The sequence below is a fragment of the Pogonomyrmex barbatus genome, unplaced genomic scaffold (assembly GCF_055798465.1).
Source record: "Pogonomyrmex barbatus isolate J1 unplaced genomic scaffold, ASM5579846v1 scaffold12, whole genome shotgun sequence".
In the NCBI taxonomy this organism is placed as follows: Eukaryota; Metazoa; Arthropoda; class Insecta; order Hymenoptera; family Formicidae; genus Pogonomyrmex; species Pogonomyrmex barbatus.
This window is the reverse complement of record NW_028297108.1, coordinates 7,899,686-7,921,462: the sequence shown is the minus strand read 5'-3', so window position 1 is coordinate 7,921,462 and position 21,777 is coordinate 7,899,686. Positions and strand designations below refer to the sequence as shown.

General features: G+C 34.6%; 1 protein-coding gene and 1 long non-coding RNA gene across 6 annotated transcripts in view; both read right to left on the bottom strand.

Annotated features, from left to right (window-relative positions):
- The window catches only part of wun (wunen), a 26,465-nt gene extending 4,690 nt beyond the window's left edge, over window positions 1-21,775 (bottom strand). Inside the window, exons 1-8 of one of the 5 annotated variants that reach the window (XM_089071851.1) lie at window positions 21,376-21,775; window positions 12,859-13,220; window positions 12,643-12,794; window positions 7,814-7,918; window positions 7,468-7,670; window positions 2,384-2,441; window positions 1,562-1,738; window positions 1,010-1,114 (exon numbers count right to left, since the gene is read on the bottom strand). In XM_089071851.1, coding sequence (XP_088927977.1) covers window positions 1,010-1,114; window positions 1,562-1,738; window positions 2,384-2,441; window positions 7,468-7,670; window positions 7,814-7,918; window positions 12,643-12,789 — 795 coding nt within the window. In that variant the 5' untranslated portion in view covers window positions 12,790-12,794; window positions 12,859-13,220; window positions 21,376-21,775. Of the gene's footprint in view, window positions 1-1,009; window positions 1,115-1,561; window positions 1,739-2,383; window positions 2,442-7,467; window positions 7,671-7,813; window positions 7,919-8,143; window positions 8,395-12,642; window positions 12,795-12,858; window positions 13,221-21,375 lie in introns of those variants that run through there. The other 4 variants (XM_089071850.1, XM_089071852.1, XM_011638773.3 and 1 more) reach the window with 4 other exon arrangements.
- On the bottom strand, window positions 19,607-21,369 carry LOC148937684 (uncharacterized). The gene is made up of 2 exons (XR_016138131.1): window positions 20,855-21,369; window positions 19,607-19,789 (listed from the first exon to the last, which is right to left on the bottom strand). It is a non-coding gene; the product is annotated as an uncharacterized LOC148937684 (long non-coding RNA).
- Window positions 21,776-21,777: the final 2 nt, after the last annotated feature.

The following is a 21,777-nucleotide window of genomic DNA, read 5'->3' as shown; positions in this document are numbered from 1 at the left end:
AGCGATCATCTTCTCGATGTATATTCAATATTTTTTTTTTATATATCTTAATTATCATAATATAGGCGATCTATTAAAATAATAAAGTGAAGAACAATGCACAAGCTGTCATAAAAGTATAGCTGTAACAACTATATAATAAAAATAGTATTATCAATCATCGATTTCCATCATTCATAATAGAAGAATGTGAAAGATGATTGTATTACACTAAACGTAGGAGGATTAAAAGCACCGATCTGATTGAAAATAAATATGTCACAATAGAAAAAAATAAATATTACAACTTCGTTATTACTTAAAACTCTCTAAATGCTGACTACAAAAATAATTTCTCTCTATTTTCATTCGATATGAACCAATTCTTCACGCGATAATTCGTATCTTTCGCTAATTAATCGCGAAAAACATGATAAATATAGACTTTTAAAAACACATCTATTCTTCGAGCGTTATTAGAAACTAAAGGCATAATAAAGTAAAACAAAAATTATCGCTCCTCGCTGCAACGAAAATATATCGCATTTCACATCACATTTCGCACAGAAAGCTAATTTACCACAAAAAGCTGAAAAAAAGAAAAAAGTATTCGCAATTTGGCTATATTGCATTCTACTCCTTTCTTTTTCCTTCTGTAATCCGCAGAGCATCAACGAGGCTCAAATTACTCATATAATTTAGAAGAAAACACGATGGAAATATGATATAATATAGTCGAGAAATGGTTTCAAGTAAGGCAGTTTACTATTTTTGAATTGGAAAATCAAGTTCCTGAAAGTCTAGAAGTCTAGAATTCATCGAGCGATAATAAAGCTCAGCTGGCGAAGGCTATATGCCGATAAACTTTTCCGGACAAGATATGATCTCATCTGACGTATCATGAGAAATCCGGAGACCTTCATAGTTTCCCGGGGACACAACTAGAAGACAGTCACGGCCTTGTTGCGATCAGTAAGCGAAGAGCGAGCTCGTTAGGTCAACAGTTGCGATTACCAGTGCCATTATTCACCTGTGTCCCGGTAACGCCAGCTTCCGCTTCGTAATCCGTACCTCGATGTTTCTCCATGGAGCGTTTTTCTCTATCCTTTTTAAACAGATCGGCTATGCAAAATGCCTACGAGACATCCAAAAATCCAAAAATCACGATTGCTTTATTTTATCAGTTTTTTAAATAAATTTGTAAATTGATTGTAATTTGAACTGATCACATTAATCGATTATACTTGTATATTACAAAAAAAGTATCTAGTTTGACAAAAAAAAAAAAAAATATTTCAATTTTCAACACGAGAAATGTCATTTTTTGACCAAACATTTATTATTAAACATTTTAATATTTTAATATTTAAATTTAAATTTATCGTGTTAATATAATTTTATCTTAAAACATTCACATAATGATCACGGTATAAAATATCTTAATTTTGAGAAAAAACTATTTATAAGAAATAATTTATAAGAAAATATTATAAAATTATAGGTTTCAGAATTATTTCTTACATCTTCTCATACAGATATAGCATTTTATGAAAATTGAGTAATACTGAGTATAACCACTTACCACTATTAAAGCACTGATTGTTCCAAGAGTAGATCCAGCGAGCACGTCACTCCAATGATGTTTATAATTGGAAATTCGTGTCATTGCGGTAAACCAGGCCATAAGCACGCACAGAAATTGAAGGAAGTGTTTAAGCAATTTGCTGCCCTTCCATTTCATTCTTAGCTGAAGATACATCTAAATAATCCCAAATTTAATCATGCTGAGACAATATCACAATTTTATAAAAAGCTTGATCGAATAAAGATAATAGGTAATTTTTAAATAAACAGGTAATCAACTTAAATTTTCTTTTTATCCTTTTATTGATGTGAAAATGATAAAAATAAAATGTAATAACACGGATTGAAAATCAAATAAAAAGTTTCCAAATACGAAAAAAGAATTCAAGAAATTTAATAAATTTTATAATTAAATTTACATTTTTAATTTGCTCAATCAAGAATTTCATATATGAAAAATTAAAATTCAATATTTAATTTTCACATATTAATTAAAATTAATAACATTTATTTATTGATATAAAAATTGATGATTAAAGGATTCAAAGAGTTTAATTCGATACTCGGGGTATATAATTAAATTACTTTTGTAATTACCGATACGATTATCGCATTGACTCTGCTTTGTCAGTGAATCGTAATCGAATTCAACGTAATTGATGCTTCGTGTAATTATTAAATTATGTAAATTAGTTCTTTGTGGTCGACAATTTCAGAGATCGCTCGACACGTTCGTATTAGGTTCGTCGAATATGATTACGATTCGGCTCGCACAAATTGTAAATCAATCCAACACTTGCATAACGTGAGGACTACTTACCGCAAGGTAGATCATGGTGTAGGCCGAGAAGGACGAATGACCAGAGGGGAACGATAATCTGAAACGATTGATCGTGCCGCGTCAAATAAATCCTGTTTATCGATCGGACGCAAGGAAGGATGCGAAAAAAAAAAATTATACTCCCTCTTCTTCGCTTTCTTCTCGCGGTCATCGCACATTTACACACGTGTAAATGTCCTTCTTCGCTCTCTCCCCCTATTAATTTTATCGCGATTAATTTCGGGGCGTGTAGCGTGCCGATTACGATCGACGGGACAACGACGAAGAGTAGCGTACAGCCGCGAGCGACGAAGAATATGAAGAAGAGGAGGATGCCAAGATGCGGATTCCGACGAGCAAAAAAAAAAACGCAGAAAGGACGTAAAGAAGACTCGATACTTATGTCTCCCCTCCACTTCCCTCTATTTCTCCCGAGGGACACGCTCGTAAAAAAAATTCGGAGAGCGTATTATTACGTTAATTAGGACCTGCAGTTCGCCAGCGAGTGTCGGTTTTCCGTTTAATCGTTTAATATTACAAATTATTATAGTGTATCAACTCGGATTTGTGCGAAATTTTTAGATTTACGATATGCATATATTTCCGTATTCTTTTTCAATAGTTGCGAACTTCTTTCTCTAAATAATTTCCAAGAGAACTTTAAAACAATTTATTTTCTAAAACAAAATTCAATTTAAAATATAAAAATTATTTTTCTGTTAATTTTTGACAAAATTCATTAAAAAATGTGTCCAAAGATTAATCGAACTGAATAATGTCGCTCCCATAATTCTCTTGTAACGACGGAGAATCCGTCGTTAAAGTTTACAGAGTCGCGGTATATCCCTCAACGCTACGTAAAATCAAGAATATAATGATAGGGTACATTGATAATGAACGAATGAGAAAGGCCACCGTTCTTCCAAGGTGTATATCTCAAGGTGTATATCCCTGCACACTTATGTAAGTTTCAAGGACCTAGTAGACGACAGTGGTAAATGACGGATCAATGAAAGATGCTGCTCGCCCTTTTCGTTTACCGTCCCTTTTCTCCCCCCCTCTCTCTCTCTCTCTCTCTCTCTCTCTCTCTCTCTCTCTCTCTTTCTCTCTGCATTCTTTTTCTCGACGCGGTCCCTTCGCCTGCTACCGTGCGAAGAAAGATTCGGGCCGAGGGCCCGAATGCGCAGAGGAATCATGAATGAATTCTCTGTGTGGCGTCTCGCGCCTCTCTTTATCGTCAGGATTCCTCAAATCTCTCTATGCATAAAAGTGTCCCTGCCAGCGGCCGCGCGAGCAAAGAGCGAAGGAAGACCTGCGATACGGTCGAGTACGCGTGTACGTAGCGCCGAAAGAGTACCGGCTTCGTTATAAACGCACAAACCGTTTCCTTTCTTTTTGTTCGCCGCGCACGATAACGTCCGCTTGATCTCCCCGTCTTCTACGGAGGAAAGAGGAAGAAAGGAAGAAAACGACGAAAAAGAAGAGAAAGGCGAACACGCGTGACGTAAGCTCCTACAGTGCTACTGCCGCGGGTTTGATCGCTTGGATCGACGTTTCGTGGACTCTGGAACCTTAGTCCGGAGACTACCGAATGCCGGAGAGATTCGAGACCGAGGCTTCTTCTTGTCTCACGTTCGATCTTGCAAATTCGAATCAGGCTGCTTTCACGCGATTTCGGCGTAATGATATCAAGGGTATGTGCGTTATGTGCGATAAACTCGATTCACACGGATTAAAACGATGTTAAGGAGAGTCTAACGCAGTCTAGCTGCACTGCTTTGTACTCGATCCGATACTCGCTTAGAATTTTGGAAGATTAATGTAATCATTGCATTTGTATCGTAAATGTTTTTAAAGGCGTTAATTAAAGGATTCGGTGCGAAATGTAAAAAACAAAGGGACGCTTCTGGACAATCAGAAAGTCCAGGTTCGAATCCTGACTAAAATGATATTTACATAATAAAAATTCTGGATGGAGGGAAGAGATCGTCAATTGGATAATATTAGTATTTATATTATCTGGAAACATTTGGAAAACTTGGAACTCTCTGGAGAATTTGTTTTGTCTTGAAAATCAGGGAATTTTCAGGAAATTTTATTGAAAATTAGGGAATTTTTTTGAAATTGCCTTTCTAATATTTTGTTTTTTTTTAATATTATCGGACTGAATTAACTTTATCGATTGAATTGTTGACGATAACAATTTAGTCCTATCCACTTTAAATATCAGAACACACTGTCCGAGTACACAGGAATTTTTTTTTCGGATATAACATCCATTTATCAAAGGGAAAAAGATTTCGTTTTCTTCTTGAATCTATGTTGCAGGTCTGTTAAAAATAACACGATGCAATTGGCGACATAAGCAATTATCTTGAACCTATATAAAAAATAAAAAAATGATTAAATATCTAGGATTCTGCCTGCCGAGCATTGCCCGTTATTATTACGTTTCTCTTAACGTTCATAATGTAATAAAGCTTTATAATAGTTTTTTATTTATAATTACATTCTAAAGCGATTCTAGAATTAGACTTGTACTTTATTTTAAAAATAATTCCAATATTATTACGATCAAATCAGATCAAGATTTAATAAGTTGGAATATTTTAATCAGTTTGTTATAAGTATCGTTGGATGAATTTTGTTGAAATCTTCCAATAATAGTTTTCTTAATTTAATATAACGTAGAATTAACGTTGAATCGTATTGATTAAATTCTTCGAGTAAAGATTTAAATCGGGGAAAAAAAAAAACGGCTAAAGCTAACAAGAAAGTGTAGGCAGTGCTTCAGGCAAGTCTGATTTTTTTAGCGGAATGCTTCTCTTCCTACGGTCTCTGTCCAGCATTCAACGTCCGAGTGTGGTCCGTCACGTTAAATCAACCTCACGAGTCGCAGATGTTTATTTCTAACGCATTTTCCCGACTTCTAAAAGATAATGATGTACGTGTTGGGATGTGTTGGTGGGCTCGCGGTTATTTCCAGTAATAAGCCGTATGCAATCCTTCGCACGTCTTCTGAAATTCACGCGTGCTTCAGCGTCCTAAGCCCTAGGCGTATTTCTCTCGCGCGCCCTTTACTTTGGAGCTCTCCGCACTTCGTCTTTGAATCCGCTTCGCATTCACTGGTAGGCGAATCGAAGGCGCAAATTGCCGACGCACAAAAGGAAGAGTGACCGAGAAATTCTGCTTTCGTTCCCGCTTGCAATCTTGTAAAGTGCCAGTTACGTCTCGCGAATCGAATGCTTTCGTCACGTAGACATAATATATTTATTACAGTGGCTCTAAGGCTGAAGATAGACGATAGTTTAATAAATTATAAGACTTTTTTCAAAAATTCAACAAAAAAGAGACTCTAATTAATAAATTACAAACTGAGAGAGTAAAATTTTCAACGAAAGGACTATCATTTTTTTCTCTTTATAATTGATTGTATTCATTTTCACGAAGTTGGAATTTTCGAATCGGCAATCGCTATTATGGTTAGCAATAATAAATGGGATGCATACGTGGATTTGTGTATGTAACAGCATTTCCGTTAGACAAGGGGACAAGAAGAAAAGAGAGAAAAATTTGCACGAGCTCTGGCACGAATCTCGCTCATGCGAATCGTGTTGGCAAAGCCCGCAGGCAGAGCGCTACTCATTGTCATTCGCTACCGTGACTCTTTTTGTGTGCGCCCGTATCCGTTAAAACCGGCCTTCGGGGTACGTACGCGGTATATCCGGAACGTGCAAAAAGGTATCCCTACTCGGCTGACAACAAAGCTCGCACACGAAGAATAATCTATTCAGGAAACGCCGTGAAAGCTTCAATTTTTTTTTTCAGAATTAAATAGCGCGTTAAACTTCCCCTTATAAGTAGAAAAAAAAAATTTCAGTTTTCATTTGAGACATTCTTAATTAAAATTTTCGTTTATTTTAATTAATTTTTTATAATTTTGGAGAACTTTTATTTTTCCTAATTTATCTAACTAGATAAATTATATAAAAATACATTTTAATTATGTTAATAAATGTCGTAAGACTTTTATCTCTTGTTCTTTCTCCCAAAGAATTAAATGTTTCAATATTTTATTTCAGAACTACTGCCCGCAAAAACAAAAATAAAATACAAACAAATACTGTTACAATTAAAAAGAACGCGTATAAATAACTTGATAAGACATAAGCGGGACAAACGAGTAAGTTAACTGATAATCCAATGAGCATTTAATGAAAGCCAAGCGTCGGCTTGTATCGAATCGATTTAAAACGACAACCGCAACAGTCTCTCTTTCCGCATTCGTCTTCTTAGATTACTGCAAATTAACCGTTTCGTCTCGTGTTCATAAACTTGTCTCGCATAAGCGAAGTTCGCAGGCCATTAATGATATAAAAATAATAAATTACGACGACCCCTTCTCGCTTCTCCTTGGTTCAATCGCACGCCTCGCCTGTAATTGCTGGCGCAATTGTTACCGTCACGCGATCTAAACTGCCTTCCTTCAAGCTCATATTGTCGAATACCACCATTTCAGTTTATTGTCCTGAATATCCTGAATATTCGTCGATGCCGGTTGGTTGCTGTCGACCGAGAATAAAAATCGCTTACGAAGCGATGTGTGTGTGTGTGTGTGTGTGTGTGTGTGTGTGTGTGTGTGTGTGTGTGTGTGTGTGTGTGTATCAAACCATGTATAACGTTGTGACCATAGTTCAACTCTACATAGCAAAACTTTATTAATTTTCTACGAGTAATTTCACATTATGATTCGCATGTAGTGTAGAAAGACGTCGACTTTTTCTCGAGCATCGGATGTGCATATTTACGGTTTGATAAAAGAAAGAAAATGTACGACTTGATAAGATCGACTTTTTCGAACAAGAATAATTTTATGTCAATTGTTTTTTTTAACAAATAAATACTGATTCGTAGTCACATGAAGACAATTTATAATTACGTGAGATTGTACGGTGGATATATTTCGAGATACGTACGATTCTCGAGAAACCGGATAACGTTCGTGTGTTTTGGGGTAGATTAAGATGCACTATCTTCGTGTTTAAGCTGATGAGAAATCCAAAAGTATTTCACCAATCTCTTACCTGACTTCTTTTAAAAGCTTTGCCGAGATTCCCGTCGCGGTGCATTGGAAATCCTCGATATATGCGTGTTGATTCTCGGGCAGAGAGCAGTTAATATTAGGTATGCAGAGCTTCATGAAGTGTGGCCGTAATCGACCGATGGAGTACTTTGCGATGTCCGTGGTTAGAACGGTGCAGGCCGCCCCGAAACCGAATACTCCGATCTGCGAAGAACATTATTTTTTATAATTACAGAGTTTAACCAAGAGATTTTAATGTAACTTTTAATTAATAAAAGTTGGAAAATATGACAAGTTTTAATCAATAGAAAATGAGGAAGCTAACTTTTAAAATCGATAAAATGTACCTGTTTATAAGCATTCCACAACCACGGGGGTATAGTGTATCCGAAAAGCACATTTGCCGTGTGTCCAGAGAAATGTCTCGCATATAGATATTCTCCGAGGATCATCTAAAATCAAAATATTAAAAAAATCTGAATAAGTTAATATATGTTACGATTTATATTATTTTGGACGAATTAATAATCGTTTTGCGACACTAGAAAGCATTCTATTTATTCTATTTACCGAACAGTTTTTTATACATTAAATGTTATAATTTATGATAATAAGAATAAGGAAGTTTTATAATAATTGTCATCTCAAAATAATTCAAAAAGAAAATATTACTTCACTTTTGTGAAAGAATCACTGCTTCGATATCCGATATTTCCAAGACAGCTCGTACGACATATACACATGTGATACATCTTTCTTCGAGACCGTTTTGTAAAACCTCGAAAGTATTTTAAAACTTTTTAAACCGCAAAGAAACTTCAAAGTCTGGTTAAAAGAATGTTACGCTTTCTCGAGAAAGAAAAAAAAAGAGGAGGGACTTAAACTCTTTTGCTTTAGAATCTATCGATCTGTCGTGTTCTTGACCACAGCGGGTTAACTAGGCCAGATCCCGGATAAAGGTCCGCCGGGTGAAACAGGGTACGAAGTTCACGAGGCATGCGTGAATGAAATACGACGATGTGGCCGTCCCTCTTTTTACCTGTTTCTACCTGGATAACCCGGATCTTCTCGATCCCGGAGGAGCGTATCGTTATGGAGCGCAGGCAATCCGTTTTCTCTGCAAGTGAGAGCGAGAGAGAGAGAGAGAGAGAGAGAGAGAGAGAGAGAGAGAGAGAGAGAGAGATGGATAACAAGACGAGACAGCCGGCTCTGTAAGAAACTCACGAGATCTCGAGAACTCGAGGAGGACCGATGAAGGGAGTAAACCCTTCTCGGATTGCTGCGCGTCCAGGTACAGGAATGCACACATCTATAAAACGTACAAAACCGCATCGCGCCAAGGAACATTAAAGAATGTAGAAGGTACAAAAGAGATAAGGAAAATGCTGACTAGAGATGGGATCCGAAGTCAAAGAAAAAAATTGTCCGTACAAATAAACCGTCATAAAATCTATTTATTAGGTGGTCAGAACGTTAGAAACGTCAGAAAATCAATCAATCAATCAATTAATCAATCACGCTCTTAAAAGTGTGAAAATGATATTCAATACTTGTGAGAAAGCAAGGTATCATTATTTATTTGACTGAAATTGAATCTGTATTTTTTTTACCAAGGGATTTAAGATAGATCCAGTAAAGCTCCTTATTATTTCGAATGCTATAATTTTTAATGATTAGTTTCCCTTCTCTCTCTCTCTCTCTCTCTCTCTCTCTCTTCTTTTCTTTTTTTCAGATTATGCCGAACGTGAAGGATTAAATCGCATGACCTAGAATTATCTACTTAACTACACGAAAGCCAATCACCGATGAATAGGTAATCTCATGGCAAGATTTTATACAGCCAGACAATATAATGGCCGGTTACATTTCCATGGAACGATCAATGACTGCGTAAAGCAATCAATGACCATTCCGATCCAATATTGATTCTTGAATATCCAAACCATTATTATTTTAAAAATAATACAGTCAAAAACTATCATTATATAGATCAAAGTATTTGACGAGATTTGAATCAAACTTTTTAATTTATAAAAATGTATATATATTTATATATTTATATATTTATATATTTCTCTATTTCAGTAAGATCAAATTGTGCCGTTAATCTCATTTTTTTTTAAAGCAAATGTTTTCCACTCAGTAGTTCTTAAAATTGCTTGCGCTTTTGTAGAATCACAGTTTTCTTTTGTCTCCGACAGACAGATGAATTCTTTCCTCAAAGACTTTTTCCATCTGAGGAATTTTATACACAGGTTTCGTAATGTCGTAAGATAATCTTACGAACGTGAAGTAAAAGGGTTTGAGATTTATCTCGGCTTTGATCGCAGCGATTTATCACGCACGCGCGGATGCGCGATTTATTGCGTTGGATTAACAATACAATGTAATCGCTTGCTATTTCCCGCGGCATAAAATACGCTCGCTTAACGAAGTAAAGACGATTGTCCTCTTAAAAGCATCCTCTTTCATCTTTAATTGCGCCGTGTAATTTAAAGATGCGTGACTGTATCGCTTGGGAAAACGAAAAACACGCACGGTGTGGCAAAGCCATTACTTAAATAGACGCTGCTTAACGTTCATTTTAGTTTAATTATATTTGCCAGATTTATGATGGCCACGCGAGAAAACGGCACGCTTATGAAGCGCGCGAACGAAACAAATTATAGACGTGCTCTTGTGTCAAATTATGAAAAATAAAAGATTATTTCTCAGCTATTAAGTAATTATCTAATAGCTGAGAATAGCAAAGCGAGAAAAATCACAAGATTATAAAACGATACAATTTTTTTCCATTAACTTTAGATACATCAGTTTCATCGTACATACCATCTTATGTACATTATTAATTTCATAATTATTATTAATTCTTTTATGTACAAAATAATTATGAACAATTTTTTAAATTTGGAACATGAACATTTTGCCCCTTTTTCTCTTTTTTAGATTAATATCAAATTACAAATTGCAATAAAAATGTTTTTTCTTTCAGGCTAATATTAATCACAAATTGTAAAACTAAAGTAAAGATGAAAATTGAACATCAAAAAACGAAAATTAATTTGCTCTCTCTCTTTCTCTCTCTCTCTCTCTCTCTCTCTCTCCCTCTCTCTCTCTCTCCAGGTTTCTTACTCAAGTTCATTCCATTCGATAAAATAACTTCGTATATTATTAACGTATATTATTAACGCATAATTCACGTTACTATATATTCATCATGATGAGAATTACGGTTCATCATGATGAGAATTACGGTCCCTTTAATCTTTTCCATTACATTATAATAGAATCCCTTTGTAACGCGATCATCTTTTGATGAAGCTAACTTTATTCTGTTTCTCTTTTGCTCTTTCTCTTTTGTTCACGTCTTGCTTTATTTCTCGTACACATACGCGTGTACGCACACAATTTCACGTGTTTTGAATTATGCACGACGCACGAAATTATTCGCCTGCGGTGACAGCGTTAATTTGAACTTCACGCAACGGTTGAGAAGAAAGCAGAAGAGCGCGGCAAGTATCTGATGTCTGAGGAACGGCGAGTCTTTCGTGGGCCACACCGAAATGAGAAACATCGGTAAAAACGGAGAAAACCGAAAATGACGCCTTTTATCTCGCGTGAATCTGATTACGGCGATAGCTTTCTTCGCTTTCGCCTGAAGAAAAAACAGGATTGCATTTATACTTTTCGTGGCAAAGTGGTACGCATCTATTCTTTGAAATGAAAACAAAATTGAAAGAATTTTTAATTTACGAAAAAAGATAAAAAATTTGCGTATCATCGAATATTTCGAAGATAACAAAATTAAACTAGAAAAAGCGTGTCTTTTATTTCTATTTTTAAAACACGTGAAAGTTAATTTTGGAATAATGGAATAGAATCCAATATTAGAACAGAAATACATAAAGCGATGGGAATTCGACATATTCTTTGAAGTTGACTGGCACAGATTTCTAAACATTCGAGCATGAGAAAATACGCGAAATTTATAAATAGCTGCAAACCATCCATAGAAACGTGCCGATCGCCCTCATAAACCAAGTCACGTGGCAAAGAAGCATATTACATCGCGAGGAAAGAAAAATCATTCACAAACGAGTAGCAAATCGTAAACACGTTTCGTTGCCTTTAACGACGAATCCTTTGCTTCGTGCCTATTCGGCAAAGCGCACTTTTCGAGGATGCAAATAGAGGATTCACATCCGAGAAGGATAGTTTCCGTTTCTTTCGCTTTCTTTCTTTTTATGTTCCCTGAGGGCTCGGTAAAAATACTCGGATGGTGATACACGTGTTCCGAGTTGTGTGCACTACTTCCAGATACCGTAAATTGATTCCCACGAGCATCGAAAACTCAACGAGTGCACTCACTTCCCTCCAGCCTATTTACACGTGCAGGCAGCGAGGCGCGAGCCTCGCCATCGCTCTCGTGTTTCTCTCGTATTCTTAGACGGTATCTTTCTGTCATCTCTTTTCTTGGCAGGATGAGAAAGAGTTTCTAAAGCGGCACGCGACAGCTCCTTCAAATCGTTCGCGATCGCATCTGCCATTGCGTCATAGCGTCACAAGCAAACTCAAAGTACCACGGAATTGTATAAAGCTGCGACACAGTAGGTTTTTAAACCTACTTTTATTCTCGTCCGATGTGAATCGAGAGAGAAATCTCTAACTTTTAAATCTATACGATACATGTGTATAGGGTTAGATGGGTAAGATAATTTATTTTTTTAACAACGTTAAAATCTCATCCAATAAAAAATAACGATCACATGATGTTTTGTATATATATATATATATATATATATATATATATATAAATAATATATTCAATTATTGCCAAACAAATGCAACAGAGAAATGCAAATATAATTCCTAATCTATAAGTATCTATTAAATATGTATAATTTCCTCGAGGAATATGTACTTGAGAAAAAAAGATTACACCAATCCTTGTTGAAAATTAAAATAATATTTTTACATTGAGGAACATCTAACATTACATTAACTTGCTAAGAGACAGCTATATATCTCAAATATGGATTTTTCTATGTCGTACGTAAGTGAGTAAATGCACGAGAATAAATGTGAAAGGTCCGCGATGAGAAGAGGATAAAATTTTTGTCACGTGTCTTATAAGGCGGCGTGCGTAAATCACAACTGTAAACGTAAGGTGACTCACCGTGCATATAGGAAGGAAAAGGCCGGTGACGTACAGCATAGCGCTAGTAACCGTGGATCCGTGATACGGGTGATAGAGTGACTCATCGTTGCAGAAGAAGCCGCGTTTGTAAGGTTTGCCGAACAGGAAGAACATCAGAACCGACATGCCCACTGAAACACATGAGAGAAAATCACGTCACGTCGCTTTGATTTGATCGCTCAATAACAAACGTACCGTAATAATGTCATCGTCCGAATTGATCTACGTCGGCGATCGATTAATCGGGATTAAACCAAGTCGTCTCGTCTCAACTCCAATATTAACATGCAATTTATTGCACTTGCCGCAAACAGCTGCTGTTGCCGTTGCCGCTGTTGCCGTTGCCGACGCATAACGATAATGTTGTATGACCATCAATTAAGATGGCATGTCTTCGACGCATTCCAACCAATTTTCAATACATCTTACTCTTAAACTTTTGGTCGGTCGGAATACTCGCGATTATAATACACGCTTCTATATTTTTATTTTTGTGTACTCTTTCATTTTTACAACTACGGTATTTCCGTAGTAATGAGTAGTATTGATTTTGTAAACTGCAACATGATAATTGTAGATATTGTCATAAGGCTTGTAAAAATGTAAGTGCTTTTTTAATTTTTTATCAATAACAAGTTGCGGCGATCATATAAAATTTCTGGTTTTCTTATTAAATGATAATTATTACGACAACCATGTATGTATATACAATAATTTCCGCTATTTGCTGTAATTTTTGTTACGTGTATGCAGACCACACCCGTGTGACTACACGTCGATACCTTTCATATAAGACTTTATCAATGCGAGGGTCATACACTCTGCTATTAGAGCTCGTTAAATGAAAACCGGTGCCTAATTATCGAGAATGTTTTTTTGCAAGCACGATGATCTTTTTTTCAATCGTTCCTGTCATCAGCGCATAAATTAAAGTTTGAATACGTATTTTTACGGAAAATCATCGAGAAATTACAGCCTACCTGTCAACCTGCAAATTTATTTACACATTGCATCATGAAAATCACGGTATAGCCGGTTGTTGAGATAATCGTGATGTTGCTTTCAGTCAAGAACCAGATAAAAAGTGCATCAGTACACGGGAGCTAACGTAATAACTCGCGCGTTTGCTTATTATTTATATAACCTATCGATCGGCTGTTTTGCAAGCCAAATTGAGCTCTCGAAAAATTCAAACGTAATTACAATCTGAAAAAAATGCCACATAACGACGCGATCAAAAGTTTGTCTCACTTTTTTTAACAACAAAGTTAAATTTAGAATTTCACGAATCATGTTTTTAATAACAACAGCGTATCAGTCCTAGTTTATATAAAAGTAATTCGGTATTTTTACTTGAGAATGGACGGTACGGAAAATCGAAAGCAATGACATTTCGTAATAATAATTCATAACCGTAAAGAGACCATCTGGAAGTCTCTTCGACTCCGTGGGTCAAGTGTGAAACGAACCATAAAAGAAACTCGCGACCCATTTATAGCTCGTTACGCCTTGTACACATTTATATTACATAATAAGAAAGAATAATATCATCATTACGCTGCCAAGTGTAACGTCGTTTGTGACGTGACAGAAAAGAGCCAAGGACAACTTTAAATGACAAGTAATACAAAGTAATCATCGTCAAAAATTACAAGAAGAAATTCTAGAAATAATTACAAACGTATACATAAAAAATATTCGCAGAGACGTCAAAAATATTAAAAAAGTCATAAAACACGTTATAAAGATTTAGCAAATGTAATATTAACAACGTTTTACAAAATGTTCAAATTCTTAAAACGCAGAAGAATTTCGTCATATTCTAATTTATTGACATTTTTTATGCTTTTATTATTAGAGAGGGCACACAATTATCATGTAAATATAGCAAACGTAGACATCTTGTGCTTTTGATTATTAATATATCTTTTATGATGGCAGGTCAACTATTACACCTATCGGCATAAGTATCGGACTTAATTCTGCCTTGACATCCATTTAATCAGTGTTTTGTCATCATTACAAATCTGTATGTACGTCATGTTAAATGCTGATGATTCAATAAATGAGGTAATTCGTATCCGATTAAAGTATATTTTATATTTTATATTTTGTTAAATGGAACATTTCTTCTTGGATTTTTAATAAAAATTATTTGCTTGAAATTTGCTTTTTTGTTTTCTATTTATAATTCATTTCACAATTAATAATCAAAACATTTATCTAATTTAGAAAATAATCTTTTTCTAGCGTTTTGTTTCATTAATATGTATTTATCGATGGGGAATAAATTAGTTTTATTATAAAAGTTAGTTACATTGTATTTACGTATTGATATTAGTCAATTCGACAGCGAATATATTAAATTTTTGCAAATTTCAAACTTGTTATGTTTGTTGCGCTAGAAACACTTCTCTGGAACATAAATCTGGTTTTCTCTCCCTCTCTTTGGTATGCAAATGCAAAAGTGCCCATGGCTAGACCGTTATAATAAAGGTTCCACAAGATGTTGAATCTTCTAGAGATATTGAATCTTCGTGAAGAATGTTTTAGCAATATTAAATTTCAAATTTTTTTAACATATAATCTCTTTATCGTTATCTTTTCGTTATTTCATCAAATATTTTAATTGCAAATTATTATAAATTTTAATACACGAAACAAAAAAGTTTGTGAAATACGAAAAATATAAATATAAAATAATAAAACTGCCATTGTTTATTTATTTTGTGCTTTTTACATTATATGAAAAAAAACAAAAAAAAAACAAATTCTTCATACATCTATTTCATAAATCGGTCAATATAAATCTTAACAAAAATTATTTATTGTTGAAAAAATTGTAGTTTCAAGTTGCAGTGAATTTATAGAGATCATAGCAAGATTTTAATTACAACGAGAAGTTGTAAATATATCGTAATAAAATTCAAGGGATGGAAATGTTTTCTTCTCGCATGTTGTACTCTTATGATTTTTATTAATATTCACACATGTTCGATATGACGAAGTCATGAAGCATCGGAAAAATTCTACGAAATAATTCGGCCTGTTTCGAAAGGAAACTTGTCATAACATGAAATATTCTCTACGTGTTTACAATAAAAATATACCATGCATCGCGATATATTACGCGATATATACGTTTTAGCCATCGCATATTGCTGTTTCATTGTTAAGACATCGTATTTCTTTCATTATCACAATGCTTCTATAATAAATGCAAAAGAATTACGTGCTATTGCTTATCTTTATCAAGCCGCTTTTAAGTATTATCATTGTATGCAACGTTTTCGCAAAACGAGTTGTATTCGATATTTAAATAAAAGCACAACGAGTTGTAAAACTTCATATTATGACATCGACAATTTTATTTTCCATTTTAGCTACCACTCAATCTTCTATTTGACCTTCGTATGCAAAAATACTGTTGAATTATGTGAAATATATGTATATGCGTCATATCCACCATTACAGAAAATTTTTATAAGCAATAGCAACAAAGTAATTGTTGAACATAAAAATCCCCTTTTTATGTTCAACAATTACTTTGTTGAACATACAAAAAAAGGTCTGCTACTACCGAGTTCAAGTTTGAAAGATTTATTCCAGTGCAACACACGCTATATATCACGCGGACAATCGCTCGCATAAATCTGCCCACGAACAAAATTGCGATCCATAAGAAACGAGAGGCTCTACGAAATGCAAACATCATATATCTTTCGCCGATCAACATGAGAAATAAAAAAAAAAGAAAAAAAAGAAGGAAAAATATACGCGCGCGATTATGCTGAAACAATTAATTTTTCACACACGAAAGAGCGCGTGGTTAGATAATTGAAGCGATATACTCGATCGGTGGGAGAGAGAGAGAGAGAGAGAGAGAGAGAGAGAGAGAGAGAGAGAGAGAGAGAGAGAGAGAGACAAGAGGGGGAATCTAATTTAATAGATTTATACATATTTATTAATGCGGAGCGCGCGCGCGCGAGACTACGAGATTAATCTCCTAATCGGGACTTAGCGTTCCATGAATGGACTCGATACACGCTTGCCTTACAGGGCACACAAGGGTTCGAGCCTTTTCACAGCCTCTTCCTTTCGACTGGTCGGGACCGCAACCTCTTAACGAACTTTGAAAGGATTCGATTATTGAGCCAAACGCACGAAAGATAGTCGCGTTTCGCGTAACACATCACGTTTAAAAGGAAAGACGGTGCGGTCTAAATTGATTCTAAGCAGAATGATCTGTGCGTGTATGTGTGTATGCTACATATGCTGTATCCGCGTGATGCAATAAGAATATATTAACCTCTCAATCTTCTTGAAGGAAAAGAGGAGAGACTCCTCAAGGTTTTTTCTTCGTGGATGAATCAGGTGGTAGTCAGTTTCATAAATTAAATTGCTTATTACACGTTTATTTTTATACATGTAAAAAAAGCCACGTTTACGCGACTGTTTTGGTGATCTTTTTTCTGCGTCACGACGCGCCAACACAAGAGCGGTCTAATCGGGTGATCTAATTTAATTCGAACAATCTCGCGCAACTTGAACAATCAGAAATTCAATTGCCACTTGATCGTTCTTCATTTCTCGACTTTGCATCCGTTACTAATATAGTTATCTTAATCTCTTCAAATTACATGTACAAGTAAAACGAGATTTATATATCATATATTTAAGTATAAAGTAATAAGAAAGAGTATTGATTTTTACGATATGCTTTATGAAACGTATGTTTTTTATTTTCCTTTTTTTTAAATTATATATTACTGTAAAATTAATGTCTAATGGATGTTGCAATCTGAGGCCAGAATCAAAACAGACTTGATTTTGAAGATGATACGTGACATTAGAAAGAGGACAATAATTTTTTTCAAACTTTACTTATCAAACTTAACTTCGATATTGATAAAAATAGGTCATTCCATCGATATGCGTATGATAGGCTTCTTTCAGCGATGACGACACATCTTTCTATTTTTATTATGCTAAAAATTCAAGTATGTATTTATCTTTATTCTGCATAATCTGAATAAAAATTACATAAAAATAATATAACCCAAATTAATAAACGTATGGATTCGGCTTTTTAGATATTAAAACGATATTCAAACAATGTTTGAATAATATTCATAAATTTGAAAAAAAATACAAATTGTATATTATCAATATGTGTAATTATCTTTTACAAAAATGTAATGTCACAGGTAATAAATCTGTATTAATATTTGGATATTTATAATCTTGACGTCGATAATTGATACAGGAAACTGATTTGCATCTCAGCAAAATTCACATGAATTTTAGATTTACGTCATTTTCAAGGTAAACGACTCACCTGTTGAGATAGTGGCAACATTTACATTACTGATTACAGTAAAACATATGAGAGAAAAAGATTATCTCGATGAAATATGTATTTTGAAAAAAAAGTTGAAAAACTTGACTAAATGTGTTTAGTCGTAGTGATTTCTTTAGTTCAACTATTTATATGCTTAATTAAAATATATCTGAATAATGTCAATAAAATATTTTTGTGAATTAACAAAATATATCGCTTACTATATCTGATTTGTCTGACAGTGTCTGATCGTATATTTTTGAATTAAATAACATTTCTTTGAATCAACAATTTTTTCAGTATAATTTTAAAGTAACATTTACAAGTACATTTAGTTTTTATTTCTCTTTTATCCGATAAGAAAATGAAAAATAATTAACAGATTAAAAAGATAATTAAGAAATAATTAAATAGATCCTATGGGACAATAAACAGATGTAATATATTTGTGACAAAAGCAAAATAACGCATTATTGAAATATGCATTTCTGAAATATGTACAAGTTGCATAAACGGAATATAAAACATCACGACTTCCGCTATCATCGTAACTTCGCGAAACAATTTGTGGTGTCACGCAATTTCCTTGCAAATATGATAAAACTAATAAGAAAGAACGAGGAAAAATAAATGTGTTTTAAAATATCATCAGCTTATCTATTCTCTTTAAAAATGTTATCATTTTTGATAAAACTCAAATATTTTACTAGAAATCATCAAAAATCAAAGATCACGATAATGATAAAATCATTCAATTCATATCTTTGGTTCGCAATAAGATAAAAAAAGGATAAATCAATCAGAAATTTATAAATCATATTCTATCATAAATTATTATATTTATACATTTATTTATAGATAATTATTATACTTTTATTATATTATATTTTTCTCTCTCTAAATTTTTCACTTCTCCAAAAAAAATAGTATATTTATCAGCATTGTATTTGAGTAAAAGAAGTATTCAAGTTCACAAAACAAAGTTTACATAATATTTGTGCTTATCTCATTGTATTCCGGACAAATAGCAATCAGAATAACACAGGTGCAGCCTCGTGATGAAGTGATGATACATTTTAACAAAAGTTGACGTATGCCGCAGTTTCGTCAGATAAGGCGCCGTATCGTCTCTCCAGATCGCGAAACTGTGTCATCGCGGTGCCGCCGAGACGATATCGATCGAATTCGATGCCGATTCTATACAACGTGTTTACAGGGTAAATGTTCGCGAGAGATGTACTACATTTCCGCGAAACATCGCGTGTGCTGCGTGAAATCCATCCGTCATGCTGCTATTATGATGAGGACTGATAACGCTGAGAAAAGTGAAGTGCTTTCTCTCGCCAAGTGAAATCACGTGTATTTAGGTTTCAAATCTCGCGCTGGCTCGAGTGCTAATCTATTAACACATTCGAACAGTATTATCTTCCATTTCTTGCCAACATTATTTATACGCTTGTACTGCTCCCCCTCGTTAATGCTATCATTAATCCACGTAAGACCATATGGGGACGTATGGATTGTCGCGATTTAATTATGTAGAACAAGACGGGAATATCTGTTTAGAATGCAAAAGTTTAAGGAATTTTTGCGAATGTCGAATACATTTCTATATCGCGTGACGCGATATACATTTATTTGCATTTATTAGCTGCATTAAATGTAGAAACTATCCGCCTCCAGTTTTCTGTACTTGCTAGCTTGATTCTTGATCTTTACATAAAAATGCCGCTTTTTGAAACTTGACATGAATTCCAAATGACTAGGACTCTCGCGACTTCACTCCTGAAAATTTAACAAACTTTTAAATATTTAGTACACAAAATATAGGCGTGTGTACAAATACTCTGAAAAATTCAAGTTGTGTCAAGAATTTCCTTTCCTGAGTAAAGGATTTTAAGTAACATCAGAGTGTCTGTTTAAACCCGAAAAAAAATTCTTTGAAAAATCCCTGATTTTCAAGAATTTGCTCCAATTTGCAGAAATTTTAGGTAAAATAAAAATAATTATATTTTTACATTTTTATCTTACGAATAAATATGTATTTATTATTCAAAGTCTTTAAATCTTTTCCATTCATAAAAATTTGTAAAATGTAAAATAAAATGAAGAATCATTCGAGTTTCAATAGATCAATTAGATTTTAAAAGAAAATTTTGAAAAAAAATTTTGAAAGAAAATTTATTAATAGATTTCAACTTATAAGTTGAATATTTATATCATTTAATATTTATTTATAAAGAAAAGTTTTTTTTTTATGTTTTAATAAGAGTTATGTTTTAATAATATTATATTATATTATATTATATTATATTATATTATATTATATTATATTATATTATATTATATTATATTATAAACTATAAGGACTCTAAAAAATAAATGTTGCATAAATTTTCAAACACTTTATTTTCAAAAGCTACAAGCCAAAGATTGCATAATGCATAATCGATATAATGCATAATCGACATAAAATTCAACATTTATAAAAACATTTATTAAAACAAATATCCGTCTTTATTAAACAAAACAGCACCCAACGTAAAATCGTTGTCTTCTATACTGAATGACTACTTGGATTAGTTGTAAAAATCAGTATGCTCTGATGTTTAGAGTGAATAGATCCATTGTTATCGTTAACAATTCAATCGGTAAACTTTCGATTATAATATAAAGATAAAATATTAGAAAAAGCAATTTCAAAAAGTTCTCTAATTTTCAATAAAATTCTTTGAGACTTGCTTATTTTTTTAAATAACAAATTCCCATAAATAAATTCTCTGAGAATTCCAGATTTTCCAACTTCTTCCAGAATAGATATTCTGAATACCAAACAAAGATTAAGCCTACCATTAGAACTCTCGCAACATAAATTAAGCGGAGGGATTCCATTAAAACGTGTTGCTCCGGAATGTATAACGTCAAGAGTTAAAATCCGATGTACTTTCGAAATGAGGTAATGAGCACTCTCTCTCTCTCTCTCTCTCTCTCTCTCTCTCTCTCTCTCTCTCTCTCTGTTTCCCTTTCTTCCTTTCTGTTTCTTTCTTAGCGAATATCTCACAAATGCAATCGTCAGACGGAGCAATTCGCGGAAGTCGCGCGCGTATCGCAATAACAGAGTGCAACGGCGTTGAGAGAGAGAGAGAGAGAGACACAGAGAGCGGTGCTCTCACACGGACAAAACGCACCTGCCAATTTAAAGGTAACACCCGCTCTTCACTTGGCGCAGTCGGACATTAAACAAATCGCGCGCGCGCGCGTCGTGTACGGCGCCTCGGTTGTCAATCTGACAATCGTTTACTTTATGCGTTCCTCGTCCGAGTTTAAAGAACGATTTTTCCCGATCGCACGTTTTTCTACAAACTATTTACCTATGAACAGGCACAGGAAATCTATAATGAGTCTCCGTAGAATCAGCTTCGACGATCGATCCATGCTGTTGGCTGTCACGATTGTTGATTGCGACGGGACGGAGCGCGCCGCAACGTTCAGGTGTTTCGGACCGGTGACGATGACGGTGACGGTCGATGGTTTGACGACGGTGTAGAAGTGTCTCGCGATCAGGTGCAGGCGGCGCGTAAAAGCGCCGAAAAGAAAGACGCGAACGTCGCGTTCCTTTGACGTTTCATAAGCGTAAACGCATACGATGTCGCACGCGTAACCCTCCCCACGTGACTTCTCGAAGAAAACTGAGCGATGCGGCGCCGCGGCGCGCGCCGTTCGCCGCTCGCCGCTCGCCGCTCGCCGCTCGTTCTCCTCCTCACTCCTGGGGC